Source organism: Drosophila erecta, unplaced genomic scaffold, assembly GCF_003286155.1.
Source record: "Drosophila erecta strain 14021-0224.00,06,07 unplaced genomic scaffold, DereRS2 tig00000283-arrow-arrow-pilon, whole genome shotgun sequence".
In the NCBI taxonomy this organism is placed as follows: domain Eukaryota; kingdom Metazoa; phylum Arthropoda; class Insecta; order Diptera; family Drosophilidae; genus Drosophila; species Drosophila erecta.
This window is the reverse complement of record NW_020825217.1, coordinates 1,024,961-1,045,787: the sequence shown is the minus strand read 5'-3', so window position 1 is coordinate 1,045,787 and position 20,827 is coordinate 1,024,961. Positions and strand designations below refer to the sequence as shown.

Sequence of the window (20,827 nt, the reverse complement as noted above, 5' to 3'; positions counted from 1 at the left end):
CCACGCAACCCAAAGTGACAGGTTATGGGAGCAACACACGGAGCAGCCCAACCCACGCACCATATCAGCGAACATTTTTTGTTATCACCCGCCAGCTTGCGGGACCATGTTAAAATTCCTTAAACGCGACCCTTTCTGCCGCACTCAGCGTGCCCCATCCAACTATCACTGGTTTAGTTTCGCCATGCGGCCTAATATGAAAATGTATCCAATTATTTCTTTGCCACGCCATGCCGTTGCTACATTGGCCTTTTCCACACATTTGGCTGCACTGTAATGGCCACATTTCGAGTGTGACCAGGGAGGCAAACTTATCATCATCATTGTCAGTGTGCCCAAAAGGGAAGAAGAGGAAGAGGCGGAAGGGGCAGCGAAGAGGAAGCACCCTTGACTGTGCACTCAGGCATAAGACTTTGTTTTCTAATTTGGCTTTAACCTTTTTGACCAGCGCAGACAGCAGAAGCAGACCAAAAAGAGAAGAGAGGAACGATAACAAAAAAGAGGGGTAATTGAACCTAAGCTTGAACGTAACCTTGACTGCGCTGGCTGGCGTTTCAGGCCATCTTGCCCACTCGGCTGCCACGCCCCTTTTTTGGGCGGGGGGGGGTTGCGTAGCACAGCGTTTTATAATTTGTATTTCTTTAGCAGCTCCACAAAGGCGAGTGAAAAATTCGCGCATCATTTGTCATGAGTTTGATTTAAGTTTGTTTGCAACTGCAGCTGAGCAATTTCCAATTTCCCTCCGCCTTCAGCCAAAAGTTTTCGCCGCCTTGTGTGCTGCAAGTTTCCATCGCGTTTGATTGCGTTTCGGGGCTGGGGATGTGGCTGCCCCAAAATGGGCGTCCGCCATTCAATTGCAGTTTTACGATTAACTGCGGATGTTCTCCCACAGCCAAGAGTAGTGAATGAATGCAGAAAGGGCTTAAGTACATTTTGCCAGATTTATTGCTTTAATCATTTCAAATTACGGCTTAGGGCCAATAATATACGAGTGTGTACATACGTTATGAGGAATAGCAGAGATTTAACCCTTTTTAGTCTGATGGTTTCCTTAGTTGTTTGCTCAATAAATGCCAAATGCTGCCTTACTAAAGAAGTAATAAATTGCATTGTCAATTAATTTGAATTAATCATGAAGAGAAGTTTTTGCTTCGCAATTACAAGTTTTGTTTAAGCAGCAAATACCGTGAGCACTTTGCGTTTAATTAATAGCTCAATCAAATGAAGTAAACAGTTAAGCGCGCCTAAGACGAAGCCCAAGTTTCTCGGGCCAACTTTTGTGTCTCTGCGGGATGGCTAATGAAGCTGCAGCCAGTCCCCAGTGCCGGTCACTCGTTTTTGTTTTTGGACATCTTGCAATTGACCGCATAATAAATTTGAAGAAGCCACTGCCGCTCCAGTTGCTCCAGTTGCTCCTTTTCCTTCTCCCTTTCTAGTCCTTGTCGTCAAGTTTTAATTTGTTTTAAAAACTTTTTGATTGTTTCTGCTGCTGCTGTTGCTGCTGCTGCTGCTGCTGCTGCTGCTGCGGTTGCTGTTGTGTTGGCATGCAAATGCTGCTGCTCTGTGCATTCATTTGCAGTTGGCTTGATTAAATTGCATTCGCCTCGCCATTTAAAGTTCTTAGTTTCATTTTATTGGCACTGGCCAAGAGCAATAACAGTTTAAGGCTTGGCTCACTCATTGCCAACGGGAGGATGGTGGAATGTGATGCTTTTGACTGCCGTTGTTTGAGCAGTGGCCAAATCACAGGTTCCAGCTGTCATTACAATTTCCGCCCGCAAACACAAACATGAGCTGAGCTCACAGCTACTGTGGCAGGCTCTATCAATGCGTTTGATGGTGATTCAAATGGGTATCCTCTTTTTTTGGGTATCTAGTGTTGGTATCACCAAAACGAATCCGTTCGCTCTGTTGGCCAACTGCAGAAGTGGCCGTGCCGAGTTCAACCGCAAATGTTACACCCTCCAAAAGCAGTGGCAACAAGTCGGTGGCTCAGGCATGTGCATACCCTTTCCTATACATTCGAGTATATCTGCCTGATCTGGCTGGGAACCGCACAACCCACAAGTCCATTCCCCGGCGTTCTAATGTATTTATGTTAATGCAATAAAAAACACTCCATTTGCAGCACACTCGAAATGTTTTCCATGTTGCCCGGCTGCACTTAGTTGGCAAAAGCAAGAGCAAGGGAAAAGCAAAGGCAAAAGCAAAAGCAAAGCAAAAGCAAAAGCGTTATCGCAGCAGCGCCAGCAACACTCGCAGAATAACCTTGTTATTGTTATTTAATTTCCCTTTTTTTATGTTTATACTTTTTGTTACATTTCTGTTGCTGGTCGTGTTGCTTTTGCTGCTGGCCGCATGATTTATGGCGTTGGCGGCAGTTTTTCTGGTTGCCAACTCCCCGCGCCCCCCGCCATTTTTTGTGCAACTGCCGCACCGTGGAGAATAGCCAAGAATTGTGGCAGCAAACTGGACCGAAGAGCGCCTGCGGAAATCGCTCGAGCTGGTTTCCTAAGGCACTCATGCTCCCGCAGGAAGACGTAGGGGAAAGTTTTCCCTTTTCCCTTTTCCATTTCTAATTCATTTCTTTTAGTTTCCTTTCTATTTCTGTTTTTTGCTAGTGGCCGACTGCTTCGTCCCACTGTGCGGCTTTTGACTGGTTCTTGTGGCTGTCGTTGTATTATTGCTGTTGCCGTTGTAATGTCTTGTTCATAGACTGCGCCCACTTTCTACAGTTCATATTTCCCGCTCTGCAAGCCTCTTCTCGAGTGTGTCATTTGCATTTGTCGTAATGGGAAAAACAAGAAGAAAAATCAGAGAGAAAAGGTCGCGTGGCTTGTTAGACACGGCTTCACTTCTTTCGATCCCCTTTTCAAGAGTCAAGTCCCCCATTCCGTTTGCCTACCTACCCTCGTGTCTTTATCATTTACCAACTGCGAAGTTGTTCAACAATCCTGAGACCGCCCGACCGCCCAACGCCCATTTAATAAAGTCATTCTATTTGCATTTGAGCCTTTGTCTTGCTATTTATTTGCATTTCCAGGACTTGCTAGGTGCAGATTGCTGATGCCAAAGCAAGATGGTGGAAAATGTGCGACTCAAAGGGGACTGAATGGCGAGCAAATGCCATTTTAATTACATTTGGCTGGCTGGGCTGGGATGGCATTCGGGGCCTCGGTTGTTTGTCGTCATGTCGCTCTTCGTGTGCAAGTTTTTCAATTAAAATTAAATAAAACGACATAAATCATGATGCTGCCTCGCTCCGCTGTCAACTGTTCCAAACTAGCAGCGCCAGCACCGCAAGCAACTTCATTTTGGCTCAAGGGGACCACGCTGCGTATGAGCAATCTGCAGCCCAGCTAAGCTCCTTCCCCCTTCTCCCATCCCCCATCCCCCATCCCCCATCTTGCTCCTGCCATCCTGACAGCCAGCTGACGGACGTTTTGTTTTGGCTCTTCCTCCGGGCGGTTGTCCACCGGCCAAAACAGGGGGCGTGGCCGTTATTGTACTTGTCGACAATCATTAATCAAAGCGGACAGCCAGCTGAGAACCAAAAAGTGGCTACCGGCAACTATGAACTGTTGGCTGAGCTGCCAGCGGCGAGCCGGCAGGAATCTTTCAATTAAGTTCCGCAGGGACAAGTGAAGCAGTGATGGTGTGCTCACCGCCAAAGCCAAATGTTGATGTTCAGCTAATTATAGGAAATCCAATGCAAATCGGAAATGAATATTTCCACTTGAAGAAGAGAAGGTTTAATATTAAGATGTCGCTTTGGGGTGCAGGAAACTTGCCTCCTGCTCCCATTTCGACCTTTGGGCGTGGCTGCAGAAAAACTTGTGCACCTGCCATCAGCGCTAATAGCAATTGTGTTAATAATTCACTTTCGCTTTTGCCCACACCCTCAAAAGTGGGCCAACGAACCAACCAATGGCAGTGGAAACCTTGAACCGCTGGTTCCCGCATACTCGCAAGTGCACACATGCACATATCTGGGCCATTTTCACACCTAAGCCTGCCCGTTTGGGCCCTTATCCCACATGCAATATGCGATTGTTTCCATATGCTTTGCATACCCCCTTTGGTTCTGGCCACTTGAGACGAAAGCCAAATAGAACTAGTCAATGCCCTGCCTTTCTGCCTTTTTCTTCAAGTTATCTCTTTGAACAAACGCTACCCTCGATTTCCTTGCAGCACCACAGCAGCAGCATCGAGCGCCTCAGCAGCAGCATCAGACGGCCAGTTGCCCCACAGTTCCTCAGCCTCCGCATCAGCCGCCGCATCAGCCGCCGCATCTGCCTCCGCATCAGCCTCAACCCCAACCTCATCCTCCGTGGCACGTGGCATCCATCAGGTGAGCTTTATTGGGTTTGGTTGCACGGGGAAACTGAGGCTGTCAGTGACAGAAATAGAAAATTTTTTACTCTGTCAGAACGCTCTCGCAGTTAAGTTGGGATTTAAGATTGCTTTAACTATGCAACTTGCCAGGTGCGAAGAAAAAAGATTGGTCGAATGGCATTCAAATCAACAGATATGGTAAACCATGTGGTTTTCAGTTCGGTCATTTCCTCGCCCAGTGGCTTTTGGAATAATATTTCCCATCCATTTTGCAGACCTAAATGTGTTTGAGCTCCGTTTGTTGGTTTGTTTGTCGTAAAAAGGAAAGCGTACGCAGGCACATGTTTGTGTGTTTAAGCCTGTTTATTATATTTTAACTTGCTCAATGTTCCGTTCACCGTGCACTCCTACTTCCCCCTGCCACTCCTCTCCGCCTAGAATCAAACGAGCTTCTCCTCTCCTCTGCTGTTGTGTCAAGTGGCTTGGCTGGCTCCGTAAAATGGCCAACGGGCATGCCAACAACAAATATAACAACAAACAGGCCAAGCAAGCAACCAACCAACCAGCAACCAACCTACCAACCTACAACAACGGCAAACAAGAAGCTCGCATTAAACGTTTTCGCTTCATCCTGCTGACTGAGCTCTTGCTTTTTGGATCTGGATCCCTGTATCTGGAGACACAGGTTGACTTCCCGATTTTGGGTCAGTCAGGCAGGCGGGGCAGTTCGCTTTGATTTCGATTCGCTACGGCCGGACTGGACCGAACCGGACCAGACCTTTCATTCAAAATGTGTTTTGGCCCAGAAGCTATTCGCATTATCGGCTGCACATAATCTCCTCCCTCAAAATGTTAACCGAATTGCGAATGGCGAATTCCGAATTCCGAATTCCGCTGACTTGGCTTGGCTCCTCGACTCCTTCCCACATGCATCAACCAACTTATGGCGCAGAAAAAATGACAAAGGGGCGCTGAGCTGCTTTCATTTCATCAATTATGCAGTGAAGAATCAACATGAGCAGGTGCCACAGCTAAAAAAGCTGGGGATGGACACGTGGCACAAGCTGGGACTCGAAGCCGCACTTGAATTACCTTGCAACCTGGGATTGGAATGCAATTCGTCAGCTTCCCTCTCCGTTTTGCCTTATGGTGTTTGATCTCGATTGTTGGGTGGGGTTCTCCTTGTGGGTTGTACTCTACGTACTGTTTGTCGCATTTTTTCTCGCTGTGTGCTGCGACCACAAAATCTGTTTATGTGCCTCCGGCCAGCTCCGCCCGTCCGCCCCCCCCCCTTTGGCCCGCTTTCCAACTCCGGGCTGCATTTGACTTTTATATGTGAACTAATTCATGAAAAATGCATGTTGCCTGCTGCCTTGTTGCTCGTTTGCTCGTTTGCTCGCTTGCTTGGCTGCTTGGCAGCTCGTGCTCTTGCTCTTGCTTTTTGATTTCTGTGCTCTGTGCTTCTTGCTTTTTGCTGTTGCCTTTGCTCTTGCCTTGGCTTCTTGCTTTTTGCCATTGCTCGGAGTTTGGAGCTCGAAGCTCGGAGCTCGGAGCAGCGCCCAAATGAAGAAAAACCGGCCACCATAAATCGTTGTCGTCATCTCGCCGCTGCACTCGTTCACCAAACTGAAAATGCGAATGGGAATGGGAATGGGGATGGGGATGGGGATGTGAATGGCAAATGCTCCGGCTTTGGCTCCTTCTCGACCACCAGCACCACCAGCACCACCAGCGCCATATATATTCCGTCTTCTGAAAGCCAACTTCAACTGCATCGCCATCGCCGACCGCCAACGCCATCTCCATCTCCATCTGCAAACTCTAAACTCCAATCTCCATCATCCGGCGCTCGTTCGTTCTGCGGCTTTGTTCGTGTGGCAAATAATTAAATTAAGATTTTTATAGCTTAATTGGATGTTTGTCGTGCAGCGGGCCGAACGCCAAGTGACTACGAATGCCTTCCCCACCAGAGTCCGTTACATTTCAAAGTTGACACTGGGAAGTAAGAGACACAACATAAAGCAATTTTACCATCAGCACAGTTGCGAGTTGCCAGTTGCGAGTTGCGAGTTGCCAGTTGCGAGTTGCGAGTTGCCAGTTGCGAGTTGCGAGTGAAAGGCAACGCATTGGGGGAAATATTGGGTCTTTGGCCTCTGGCCTCTGTCTCCTGCCAACCAGTCAACTTTTGACTGAATTTCAGGCCGCGGCGGAGAAGAGATCGTGCAGCAAATCTGCGGAATGGTTAGCGTGGTTCTACATCTTACACAAAGCATAGAATCGATGGGTCAACTTTGGCATTTCCTGCGGACTAACAGGGACAGCTGACTCCACAAAAGGAGATACACTAAAGACAATGCTTGAAATCGAGTTTTCTGATATGGATATGGATCGTTGGCAGAGATAAGTGAGACTGCGAGCCGTGCTTAGACAAGCTACGATAGCATTTTCCTGCCACCCAAGACTATCGACGTACATGAATGTATGTACGAGTAAATGCTGGTTAGCCAATCAAGTCTGCTTGCAAGTCTATTCAATTTTCCAATGCATTTGATTCTGCAGTAATTCTTCCCGCTGGATGCCCAATGCTCCCCAAAAAGCCCAATGCCTCGACAAGTCGTATGTTTTCGTTGTCCGTGGTTCAGCTTTTGGCTTTTGGCCTTAAGCTGCCATTGCTGCCGTTGCTGCTGTGCTGATTGTTGCTTTTTGGGGTTACCTGGCCACTGCGGGGCACCCAAATCTGCCCAGAATCTAGGCGCACGACGTCTCCGTAGCAATCCTTGAACTTTTCGCTTTTCAAAAATGCACGGCGGCATGAAAACGTCGTGATAAAAGAAGGGGCGGTGGGGCAGCTGTTTGCGCGGGGCATTCTTTCAATGCTGCACAGCAAGAAAAACTTCAACGTTCGCATGCTTTGCCAAGTCTATAGAAAAGGAACTATCTTCCAGATTAATTCACCATCTAAATTATAGACTGCGGACAATTGCATAAGTTAATTTTTAAATGGAAAAAGCGAGGTGGTTCGGAATTTCCCTCTGTGTGAGTGGGAAAAGGTAAAGGAAAATGAAAATGAAAATGACGAGAGGAAAGGGGGCTTACTTATGCATTCGGGTTTCATTAACATGCAGTTGACTTTGGCCGGCGTCGCCCGCGTCATCAAAAGCATAAATTCCATATGCAAATTGAGGCAGTTGGCTCGGTCACAAGGTGGTTCTGCCGGGCGGTGGTTACTGGCACTGGTTCCTAGTGGTTCGCTCGCCTTTGTGCCTTTCAAAGCTACAAAAGGGCGAAAAAACATCGTATGGCCAGAACAAGAAGGAGAAAACTGAAAACAGAAAACTGAAAACGGAAAACTGAAAACCAAACCAAACGAAAGAGTCGCCATCAAATGGAGACCAAAACCGACCGAACCACACCGTGCGGATCCGAGAGTCGAGAGTCTGGCCTAAAGAAGGGTCAACACTTTGGAAAAGGCATATTCCTTCTCAGAATTTTCGAAATTGATTTCCTCGAGTGACTCCAGAAGTCTCCAAAAGGGTGGAAGTAGTGTAATATCTCTCTCAAAGCGCATTACATCGATGGAACGCCTAAGTGCTACCCATTACAATGGGAAAGAGGTTATGACTGCTGGTGGGCAATGGTGTGGAATGGGGTTTTCTTTTTTGAACTCTGCCAGCAAAGTGCATGACTTTATTTCCACTGTGTATTTTTGACCCACCAAGTTTGTTACGCTTATTCATTCGGCACCCAACCTGCCACGCCCCCTTTTTGGCGACTTTGCTGTTGCCTTTGTTTGTCGCCGGCCCTTGTTGCCGTTTCCAGTGCTATTGCCATTGCTATTGCTTTGCTTGTGGTGCTATTGCAACTGCGAGTGGCAGCCATTTGCTGCCGTTTTTGTGGCACTTCTCACTTTCCGTTGTTTGCTTTTTGCCGGCACTGTTTGCTTACGTTGCCGCCCTTGCCGTTATACCGTTATACCGTTATCCCTCCGTCCTGCGTCCTGCGTTCCGTAAAAATGTACGTATAGCTGCTGTCCGGCCGTAGATAGCACGGCACGGCCATTGTAATGCCTTCCGGGAAAGCTGCCTGCTCTGCGTTCTCAGCGCGGGTTTCAATCGGATGGAATGAATTCCGGCTACGTCGCGTAACCTACTCACGTAAATGTGTCACGTCGCCGTATTATATTGAAACGAGGAGTAATTGCGTTCAGTTCCTAGCTTCCTTACGTAGTTAACGTAATTTCTGGATATTTTATGGCTTATTAGCCCTGCTATGTTCCTCTTCTCGTTGAGATTGGGCGGATGGATGGCTGGCAATGAATAAATGGCAATGAAGCTGCTGGCCTGATACCCTAGATCACTTGAATTTTCCTACGAAATTTAGTTTTCATAATTTCCATATAATTCATTCAATCTGCTTGCGTAGCTCGCCCGAGTCACTTATCTGTGCAGCATGCGCCCATCGATCGAATGTCTCACATGTCGCATTCACCCAGGCAAATATTTTGCAATTTGCTCACGTAATTGTCTCACGTCAGTAGGCAACGTTATATATACTCATACATACTTGCGAGTATGTATTGCTCGTGCCCCACTCCCCCATCTATCGGCTTAGCACCTTGCAACGGAATCTATTGACTTGTTGCCGCCACATTAGGCGGCTTGCAGCAGCTGGGGCAGGAGCTGAGAATTCGACCTCCTGCACCTGCACCTGCGACTTCGACCCACCTTCCATCCTTGACAGTTTCAGCAATGTTAGTTCAAGCGACAACGACCGGATTGAGGATGCAGTAGCAGCAGCAGCAGCAGCAGCAGCAGCAGCAGGGAATCGCGTTCGTAGTCGGATTCTGAATCTGAATCTGAATCTGATTTGGAGGCATCCTTGGCGCATTGCAATCAAAGTCAGCGCCCTGAGTGACAGCGAGACGAACTTCTAGATACGCCGTCCCATGTCGCATCCATCCTTCCTTGAATCAACCTCCGAATCAACCTCTTTCCTTCCATTCCACGTGCCATTCAAATTGCCGTTGACAACTTACGGAGTTGGCGATGCGGCGGCATGGTCATGGAGTCGTCCCGACTTGTCTCCAGTCTAAGGTCTGAATCCGGATCCGGACCCGAATTCGACTCCCAGCCAGAGTCACAGTCAGAGTCTGGAGACGAGACTGGGTCCAACAATATGTACAGCGACTGACTGAATGACTGGCTGACTGACTGCCGCGTTGGGAGCTGCCGCAGACACAAACCGAGGAATCGGGGAACCGGGGAACCGGGGAATCGGGGAACCGCGGGAGGGATGGGCACAAAGACTGCCTAGCATTCGGCTGCTTCCTTATGTTGTTAGCTGGAACGTGACAGGAAAATCAAACACGCAAAAATCCACATCGGCCGCCGTACACTTCAAGAAAGGGGAGCGGCATAGGAATTTGAATATTGCTCATGATATATAAATACCAACCAGCATTTCAGTTTATTTCAGATATTCAGCTCAGCTGCGGTTTTTCCGTTTGCAATTGAGTGAAATGTCTCAGCAAGCAAAGTGCCTTGCTTTCTCGCAGTGCACTTGGTGACTGCCTTCAGATAAACGGAGTGCACACGCCAACACAATCTGAAACTTAAATTTAAACACCGAGCAGACTCTTGGAACGATGCTCGGACACGGTTCGCAGTGGGTTTCTTGGGTTTCGGGGGTTCCTTGGGTTTCTTGGGCGTGCAGCATACAGCATACAGCATGCAGCATGCAGCACTGATTTCAGTGGCATGCTGCAGCAACTGCAGCAACTGCGAGTGCAACAATGATGGCAGCAACATCAGTCGAAGCTAAACAGTTCGTGTCGCATTTATATAGACAACGTGCAGTCAAAGTTTTGGGTCTTTTTTGTGTGTCTGTCGCATCTGGTTAAACGCTGATTTGCTCCTCTGCGAAATTGTTTCTCAATTGCGTTGGCCCTGTCACACATGGCCATGTTTCTGGGGGCGGGGGGGCAGCGGGGGGACCGCCCGACCGCTGCCATATTAGGAACCCCGCAGAAGAAGAAGCTACAGCTACAGATACAGATGCAGATACAACCGATACGAGTCGGAGTGCTGCGAGATGCAGATAGCACGAGGTGGCTGTCGGTCAAGGCATTGTCGTGCACTCCGCGCCGACTTAAACTAAACTCCGTCTTTATCTCCGGATGACGTAAGCGGATTGCGCAACTTATCAGCCAGCCAGTCGCGTAAGTCGCCAACTATTGTATGCTGCATCTGTAGAATACAATTGCTGGGTCGTCGTTCGGCTCGTGACAGGTTAGGTTGCTCAGAGGCTGGCGGCTTGCAAATAGAGAGTCAGCGTACAGAATGATGGGTCTCCTGCAATTAAACACGGCAAAAATACTTATCCCGAAAGATAACGCAAACAAAGTCATCAAATCACGATGATGCTTAAGTGGATAATATATTTGCAAATGACTGTCATTTCATCGAGTCGTTCGGGGAGTAGTCGCAGACGTCAATCTAAGCTGGAGAGCTTCTTAAATTTGCAGACAGTTTTAATGACTCAAAATTTAACACCACATAATAGGCGTGTTAAATGGTGCGATTTAGGGATTTACAGGCTTACATTTACTGTAATTAGCTACATTGCAGCAATAGGGAGGCACAAAGAACACTGTGCGATTCAAAAGTCATATTTCAAAGGGCGGGTTTTTAATCACATAAATAATTCAGGGCATTCTGAATTCAGTGATTTGGCTCTCCATCGCCTTTTTTGGCCACGGAGGTGCAAAAGTATCGAGCGAAAATGTCGCAGCTCCTTGCCTACATTATTAAAGTTGCTGGGTATGGGCGTGGATGGTAGGGGCGTGGCTGCCGCCCATTCCGGATTGCGCCATGTTGCGGCACTTTTGGCCATTTCCCATTTGCCATTTCCCGTTTGGGCCATTTTCCATTTGCATATTGGTCATCACCCGTTTCATGTCTTTTGACAATTTGCCGCATTGTTTTCTGTTAATTGTTATAAATTTTAAATCACTGACAACAATTGCGTGCTTTTGTTGCTGTTGACGATGATTGTTATCGTGGAGGTTGCTTTTATTTGTTTTGCGGTTGTTGCTGCTGAATTACGAGATACATTTGCGGCGCTGCGCAGCACTTATGGCCATAAATAGTCCGGCACAAAAATAATAATCAGGCAGGCTTTGCATGGGTTAATAAAAGCCAATCCAACCCCTCATCATCAGCCTTGCATTTGCCACTGTTTGGTACTTTGTGCTGTCCCGCTGCGGTTAATTGAAATTAAATGTTCATTTACTGAAGTTCTAATGGCAACTGAAGCACGTGGATGTATAAGCCCTTTCAAGCCGGGGAAGCGATAATAGCCAAAAAAATGAAAATTAATAGAAATGGCTGGCAAATCTAAAACACTTTTACCTTCTGACCCGGCGGAATGGAATGCTTCTCCAGCGCGACATAATATTTGTAATTCAATTTAAGCTGAATTTTGTGTGCCAAGAGCGAAATGTATCCGGCAGATACAGCACGCCACATGCCAGGGGATGGTGCTAAAACAAATTTCATTTGGCATCAAAAAACGGAAAATCAACTTAGGCGACATATTGAGAAATCATTTTGCTATCAATCGTGGTGGCAAAAGCAAGGAAGCGCAACGAAATCCGAGAAAATCGGCAAGGCAGAGGCACCAGAAGTTGCCGCGCACGTACGCAAATAAAAGGATGTGAGGCGAATTAAAATTGCAGACGCTACGCTACAACGCTACAGGTACGCAGAGAACAAAAACTGATAGGATTCGCAGTATCATCAATATAACGTTTCAATGACTGCGCCGTTAAAAGCAACCTTGTGTTGCTCCAAATCAGTCCCAATCACCTTTATGATTATTACATGCGCCGAGAAGCTTCACAAATATGATATATATGCATTTGACTCAGCTTACCAGCAGCTTTAGCAGTTTTTCTCGCGGTGTACGGTGTGCGTATAGATGCGGATACGAGATACTCGCACTGATGCGAAGATACATATGCTGCGGCGTATCTGCGCGATGCGCGATGCTCGATGCTCGATGCTCAATGCTCAACACTTCCCGCGATATACTTAAGTTCATTTGCGCCACTTTGCGTCTGCCTTCTGCATTTTAAATGCGTTCGTGTTTCGACTTTTGGTTTTCAGTTTTCAGCTTTCAGCTTTCAGCTATCGGCTCTCGACTCCCGGCTTTATTTTATTTCCGTAACAACTACACAGAGATACAAATGTGGCACCATCGAACGGAGCTTTAGCACCATGCCACTTGACCCGACCTTTCATTTACATTCTTTCTCGTCTAATCCACTCAACTCCACACTCTACCTACCCCATCCAAAACACTTGATTTCGCTTCATTTTCCTGGTTTTCTTTCTGGTTCCCCGGCAACTCTGGCCATTAGCGGGGATTCGTAAATAGTTTAGAGCTGGGGGTTCATTGAATCCCCTTACTTGCATTAATGCCAATGATGGCGGTGCTGATAATGATTCATTCATCTGGGGACCTGACTTTGCACCTGGCATCGTTCCTATAAATAGCATGCTAATGAGCAACTTTTAAGTTTGTCTTCCTCACATACATAAATCAATCAGCCGGCTGGAAAAATCCAAACGAGTTATGATCGATCGCACCTGGAATGTGACAGCATTTATAGGTATTACGTGTGCCTGCCAAGGTTTCAACAACTTCAGGAGTACTCTGCTCAGTTATTTTCCCCCGAATGACCTCACTCACCGCGCCTATCAGCGTTTATAGAGTCTAGAGTTTATAGAGTCGGGAGATATTCCAATAGGTCGCTGCAACCAAAAGTATTTCATATCTCGGCTCCAAGGATCTGTATCCAATTGGTTTCCATTGAACTCGGCCAGATTAATTGCCGCTTTGCCAGAAACCTACGAACGAAGGGGAACGAACCCCTCTGCGCAGCGGATCAATGAACCGCAGATCAGTGCTCGCCGTGGAAAGGGCAGTCTACCGAAGGTATCCATGGACTTGAGTTCTGTAGGCAGGCGATCGCAGAGTCATCGAGGCTCATTGACCCATTTTGGTAGCCGAATACCGAAAGCCACCATTTCTATTACCATTTCTATCGCTGCCAGCGAGTTTCAGTTGAGTTTTATTCCAGCTCTGGGTGCGACACACATTCCGGCCGGAGATCGAACCTGTTTTGCCTAGCAAATTACATGCCAGCTACGAGAAGAAGTTGCTGGGTTCTATTTTGTACATTTCGTACTTGTAGCCGTGCTGTTCTGTGTTTCGCCTTTGAATAATCACATAAGCATGACGCGTATTTAATGGCAAATTGACCCAAATCGTTTCAGAGACCTCGCAGATTTATGGGTACGCGAAAGCCCGGGGCGAGCGTCTTTGCAAAGTGATAAATGATAGTTCCCCGGGCCACACTACACACTACACACTACACACTACACACTACACACTACTCACTACTGACTACACACAATCCAAAGAAACCATCGGTGCCGCCAAGAATGAAGTGCCTTGAACTCGGCCAGGAGAGAACGATCCGATTGGTGCCATAAACAAATGTTCAGGCTAGTTGAAAATGAAAATTCCATACGGAATCGGAATATCCAATCTTTTGGGATTAAAGCGCCGAAAAGGGGGAGCACAGGTGATTTTGCATTTTTCACGAGCCCTGCAGCAGCCCGCTTCCCCCTCCCCCTCCCCCTCCCCTTTCCTCACCCTTGCCTTTGGGCTTGTGGAGCTGGTTGTTGAAAGCTGGTTGCAACATATTCGGTTTCGCTCCATCTTTGTGTGCCTCTGTATATCTCTGTATCTGGGCCTGGTGTTTGCAAAAAGTTTGCGGCGCATGCAAATGAAATGGAAAACATTTGAGTAAAAACTTGCTGCGCCCCTTTGGCGGCTGCCCACCTCTTTTTTGAAACATCCCTGCAGCTGATTTGAATGCGGCAAAAATGTTGCACAAAGTTTTCGGGACTCAACTTAAACAAATACCCAAAATGATGTGAATGTGCAGGGGAACTTCAGTTTGCAAGTAAGTGAACTGCATTTGCAATCTGCCAAAGGTGGCAAGCAGCTTAGAACTTGCACGTTCCACAGAACTTGCCACATTCGATTGTCTCTTAATCGTATGTTATTCCAGTAATATAGGTTTCTCGGTGGCACGAGAGCTACCAAATGCACCAACAATAAAAAGAACTGCAAGCAATTTGTCAGCTACAGCGGACAGGACACTCGCCTCCAATTGAATGCGACAGAGACAAAGAGCAACTGAGCTGCGATGCAAACCGGGATGGGAATCAGAACGGGCTGTCCTCCTCCTCTCAACTCCTCAGGCAAACGCACACAGAGTTATGGATGTGTGTGGTCCTGACCCAAAGGGATTCCGAGTGGCAAGAAGCTGGATGCAATGTCATAAATATTAGAAGGCCTTGCCGCCAGACACAGTGTTCAAATGCTGGATGCTGAATGGTCAATGGTGAATGGCGAGTGGCGAATGGCGAATGGCGAAGGGAGCTATGTCCAACGTCCAATGTCCAACGTCCAACGTCCAACGTCCAACGTCCATGTCCGTCGTTTGTCTTTTCTCGTTTGTCGCACGCACAGCCCGCAATTGCAAAGATACAAAGCGCAGATAGGCAAACAGATTGTCGCCTGCAGCGTCGCCTTTTGGGGGAGGTGACTGTACCAGGGGCATGTATGTGTGCCTACTTCACCACCGAATGCAAGTGAATTGGGTGTTTTCCAAAGTGAACACTGGTTGGAGCGCCAAGGGAGACGCATCAAAAGTGTAAAACAGGTCAATTAGTGGGGCAAACGAGACTAAATCATCCCCGTGTTCCCGAGTTCAGTGCAATACTGCTTTATAATGCCCCTGTCCAACAAATAAAATTCGTCACTTGAAGGGCTGACTTGCAGCCGCATTTCGCCACTTCAAGACCACTGTGTCTGCTGCTGTATTGTGGCGCTTTTAGATTGTTTTCCATTAGGCTAAGGACCTTCACCCACTGCAGCTTATAGTTGTAAACTTTCACAGTGGATTGAGTGGTGAGATCTTCGCTAAATTGTTGGCCGTGGTTTGAGTTGCATTAGATCAGCTGATAATGACTCCGAATTACCGAGATCGGTAATAGTAATCGTTTTCAAATTGTGTTATCTTTTCTCGAAAATCTAAATTCAAATTCATCGTTTACTTTGGAGTTAAACGTCTTTCAACAAAATCGTTTTTTTTTTTTTTTTTTTGCGCAATACAATTGGAGGGCTGTACATTACAAGCTCCCTCGTCCTGGCGGGTATTTCTCGCCCCTGGCTAGAAAATATTACACGCAGTTTTCAACTTGACATTTTGCGCCTGACCAAAGTGGAAAACGAGGATTGGGGCTTGGGGTTGGGATTGGGGTTGGGGTTGGGGAACGGAAATGGAAATGGACCGACCGGCTGGCTGCCTGTTTAAAAATGAATGATTAGAGGGAGGAGAGAAGGACAGGATGAGATGACAAAGGCAACGCCTTCTAACGACCCACCATTTCTCATTTTCCATTTCTCATTGCAGCGCCTCTGGCTGAATAAGAGGAAATCCCAGCCATAAAAGTAAATCACTTCGGCGCCAACCAGTTCCAGTCATCATGGCTCACTCCAAGGTGATCCTAAAGATCCTGTTTTCGCTGTGCGTCTGGTCCTTCGTCATCATAGGACTGTTCAAGATGCACGGCACGAATCTGGTGCCGCAGGAGTACCAGCAGGTGCCACTCAAGGGACGCATCCTGCTGCAGAAAGACACTCGCTACGCGGAAACCACCTCCACGACCACGGATCACTTCGATCCCAGCGAGATACTGGTGGATAATCGAACAGGTGAGCACGAATGCTTCGGGCAAGAGTATTAAACATTGATATAGCGAAGCTAACATCACATATACATATATATTAATATAACAATCACATATTAATGCAATTCAACCAAACGTTAAACGTTGCATCAATCGTTCCCTTCTCCTGCAGCCATGGACGACGACCAGTTGGTCCGAGACGTGGAATCCCGCATCCCCTCTCTGCCGATCGCCTACTGGAGCAAGAATAAGAACTTCCTGCAGCAGAAGTCGTCGACCTGCGCGAAGTACCCCTCCATTTTCGAGCTGGAGTTCAACAACATCTACTGGCAGACGCTGCGCACCTCGAACGGAACGTTCCAGCTCTTTGGGGCCTATTACGACATCCGCCGCACCTCGCTGCTGGGACCCACTGTGCGGATCCTGGGAATGATCGATAGGATTGAGCCCAAGGTGAAGACGTACTGCCAGTTTTGGTTTGACGGCCAAAAGGAGCCGTTCATCGTGAAAACGTTTGAGTACAAGTACATCTGGTACAACAAGTGGGGCAACTACAAGCAGGGCATCTACCAGCCGTATCTGATCGCCTGCCAAATTCCCAAGCCCTTCCACGGCGTGGTGCCCAGCTCCGTGTCGATGGTGGAGAAGGAGTGCGACACGGCCACCAACAATCTGCGGGTCATCTACAACCGACCGCCCGATGACCAGAAAAAGGGATTTGCTGTCTGCGTCAAGGGATTGGACTTCCTCTACGACGACCTGAGTGTGCGGCTGATCGAGTGGATCGAAATGCTCAATATCCTGGGGGCGGACAAGATCTACTTCTACAATCTTCAGGTAATATTCCCACTTTCAATACTCCACTCAAGAATATCCATTGGCCCAGTGGCCTGGCCTCAGCAAATTGATATTCAACAATTAACCGACACTCATCGATTCCCCATCCCTCGACAGGTCCATCCCAACATCACCAAAGTGCTCAGTCACTACGAACAGGAGGGCAAGGTCCAAGTGATCCCGCTGACGCTGCCCGGTGGACAGCCAAACGTGCCCGGATTCCAGCACCTTTACCTAACCAAGAAGACGAACCACAAGCGGCAGAACGAGGTGATTCCATACAACGACTGCCTGTACAAAAACCTCTATCTCTACGACTACATCGCACTGCTGGACATCGACGAGGTGATCATGCCCAAAGGCGGTGCGGTTTTATGGTCCGAGCTGATGGACAAAGTGCGTCCGGAGTCGCGCAAAATCAAAACGGACGGATTCCACAGCTACAACTTCCGCAACGTGTACTTTTTGGACGACCAGCAGCACGAACATGGCTGGCACAAGGACATACCCAAGTACATGCACATGCTACAGCACGTCCATCGTGCAAAGAACTACACCAAGCCGAATCAGTATGTCAAATGCTTCCACGATCCGGAACGCGTGCTCACCCTCCACAATCACTTTCCACTGAGCTGCTTGGGCGGCGTCTGCAAGTCGTATCCTGTGGACACCAAGGACGCCCAGCTGCAGCACTATCGGGCGGACTGCGTCAAGACGCTGAAGAAGAGCTGCGAGGAGTACCGGGAGCACTCTGTCGAGGACAAAACCATTTGGAAGTACAAGGACGAGCTTATCCGACGCACTATTAAAGCGCTGGACACCCTGGGCTTCTTCCGCCGCCAGGGCTTGAATTCCGCTTCCGGTTCGGGGAGCAGCAGCAGCGGATTGGGCGGTGGAGCCACCACCCACTCCACGGAGCGGTGATTCACACTTCTCGGGGGCGGAGGAGGCGGATGGTCCTGGCCCTGGCAACTGGTTGAAGCATCGGGCAGCAACATTGGCAACGAAGAGTTCTTCGTGTAAGGAGGCCACCGGATGCCGTGCGTTGCGTTTCACAATCCGAGTCCGAAACTGAAACTGATACTGAAACTGAAACCGACTCCGATCCCAAAGCCCAGAACCCAGAAACCAGAACCCTGAACGCGTCCTCTAATCCCTGAATCTCTGTTGCGCAGAGAGATCACTCGTCTCTGAGTTTAGTTACTATATGTGTCCAGAGTTCCCATCCAAAACCCATACGTAGCGAGCCACTGTTTTTGATTGCAATTCGATGGCATTTGTAGATTGCCTTTAGAGCCTTGTTGAGTACTACTCACCTGAGTAATACATGTAAGTTAATACTGCTTTCATAACGTTTGCAATGTCCCATTGTGTTTGGTCCCCCTTGTAAAGATCGTCCGTCAAAATGCATCGCAATCTCAGCCAAAAACAGGGCTTACCAGCGTATGGCTAGTGTATAGAAGAGGCGTTAGTTAGTCGCGGAATTGGGAGAGAAATCTTTTGAAATTGTGCCTTCGAACCTGGATTGTAGTTAGTCCCGTCCCGACCCGTCCTTCCCTGCAATCCCTTCCATATATCCCAATTTTATACTTCCATTCACAAAACGAAAAGACACAAGGTCACAACTTTTCAAGAATCGAGACCCCATAACATTTGCTTGAGTTAACAACAACACAAAAATGATGAGAGTCGAGGATGAGGGGCAAAAGTGAAGGAAACCTAAACTAAGTTCAAGACTGATGATGTTTATTAAGAATTATAAAAACGAAGGAGAGGAAATTTCAAGCGAATTTTTGTTTTCACATTTGGATAGAATCGATATTATTGTTGTTGTATAGGCGAGTAAAAGCCCCCCTAAAAATCGCAAGCGAAATATATCACTAATGCTAAGCAAAACACAAAGCAAATTGATCAAGTTTGAGTTGTAAACTGTAAATAGGAAAATTGTTAACGAAGAGGACAAGGCCCTAAGGATAACACTAACTATACGCGGATTAGGCCGATGTAAATCGGGTAAACTAGCAGGATATTGAAGAAGACAGGACGAGGTTTAGAGAAGCTGCTCAGCCCAATCCTTGAATGGTGTTTAATACCGATCGACTATCATACCCAATATTCATATGTTTTTTAACTTGTACATACACATACACACACACAAACACACAGACACCCACACACACTCACATACGACAAGCACACAAATACACCACGCACATTTCCTTATGTATTCTATTTTATTTTATTTTATTTTTAATTTTTTTATAGCAGCTTAGTCAAATTGTTGTTGGAGCTAGAAAGAGTCGTGTACAGTTGAGGCAACTATTCGATAGTTTAACGACTACACATAAACAAACACAAATACATATACAGATATACAGATATAGACATACTTCAGTGTATTAATGTTAGTTGCTAGCTGATAAGGACAACCCGTGTGAAGGAAACCCTATTTTCTTTCCTCATTTTTTTTTAGTAGCTAATAAACCGCAACTGATATAAGAACAAAGTGATTGAAGAATAAATTAAAAAAATAAATAAAACATTGTATGTAATGAAATTTAGAGCAAATGATATGTTTAGATATCAACTTAAATTGCAGATGTTGTAGCTAACCCTAGCTCATAATCACTATCAGCAGCAGCCTTTTTGGGATAAACCAAAGCCCTTTTCAGCACTCTTCCAGCTGAATGGCTCGATAAGGATACTGCGATACCAGGAGCGTGCCAGCGACGTGAGACACCAAACTTCCAGGAATGTAAACAACAAAGCATTTAGAACGGGCACAAATGAATCTACTTTACGCAGGAGCAGCACAGCGGCACAGCAGCAAAGGGGAAAGTCCTCCAAGGATACCTTAAGCCACTCCACACAAAACTTTCTGGCCAAAGAGCCGAGGGATATCCAAGGAAGTTCGCAGGCACCGGACAGGACCAAGAACAAAGGGAGATGCTTCGAGGTTGGCGATTGGAGGTGGAGGTTGGAGGTTGGAGGTTGGGGACGAAGAAATTTGTATAAACGCAACTTAAGTGAGCATTAAACACGCTCCACTGGAGGACCAGAAACGCAGACGAGAGCTGGGAGCTGGGAGCTGCGAGCTGCGAAACGGAACTCGGGAGCTGCTGCCAAGTTCCCGGCCGTCTAAGTTGGTTAATAAACATTACCAACGCCACAAAAACCATTTACGTGAACTATTAAAATTCCGCAGCATTTAAGTTGCCTACCAGCGCCCTTTCTTGGCCTTGTTTCACGCTTATATTTATTTATATGGCACACACGAGGCGGAAAGTGGGCTGGAAAATGGTGGCAACGGCGGCAACGACGGCAACAGTTTATGGACTGCAGGATAATGATTATGTTGATGGCGACGATGGTTATGAGGCGGTTTTCAACACTTTCAACACACCCGCAGCCAACAGCAGACTTCCCATTGAACATTTTTAGCTCCTAGCTGCCAGCTACCCGGGAAAAAATGGGAATTCGAAATGCGGCTAACTAATTAAAATTCGTATTCCCAAAGCTATTCCGTGGCATATGCGTTCCATTCATAATGCAAACGCATAAATCCGCGAATAAAGAGCGCTGCTTAAAAATTAAAATCCGCAATTACACGACAGCCCCAGGTGATGATGTTGCAACTCCAAAACCGCATAAAATTCATACCCTGCGGTCAGGTCAGGTCAGTTCGTCGTCGTCTGTTTGATTTTTCGGTTGGCCCTCAGTCCGAAAGTCTGCTTTCTATTCCGTTTTCCGTGTTATTTCCGTATATTTCTTGTCCCAACTGTATCTGTGCATTCGGACATTCGTCCGGTCAGCTGGATTTGCGTTCC

The 20,827-nt window shown here is 47.3% G+C and overlaps 2 protein-coding genes across 2 annotated transcripts in view; both read left to right on the top strand.

Annotated features, from left to right (window-relative positions):
• The window catches only part of LOC113564648 (bromodomain-containing protein 4-like), a 50,190-nt gene extending 34,224 nt beyond the window's left edge, over positions 1-15,966 (top strand). Inside the window, exons 4-5 of the mRNA XM_026983131.1 lie at positions 4,192-4,351; positions 15,887-15,966. Coding sequence (XP_026838932.1) covers positions 4,192-4,351; positions 15,887-15,899 — 173 coding nt within the window. The 3' untranslated portion in view covers positions 15,900-15,966. The remainder of the gene's footprint in view (positions 1-4,191; positions 4,352-15,886) is intronic.
• Positions 15,951-19,210, top strand: LOC6555796. The gene is made up of 3 exons (XM_026983122.1): positions 15,951-16,188; positions 16,336-17,000; positions 17,118-19,210. The coding sequence occupies exons 1-3, from the start codon at positions 15,960-15,962 to the stop codon at positions 17,922-17,924; spliced, it is 1,701 nt and encodes a 566-aa protein (XP_026838923.1). The 5' UTR covers positions 15,951-15,959; the 3' UTR covers positions 17,925-19,210.
• Positions 19,211-20,827: the final 1,617 nt, after the last annotated feature.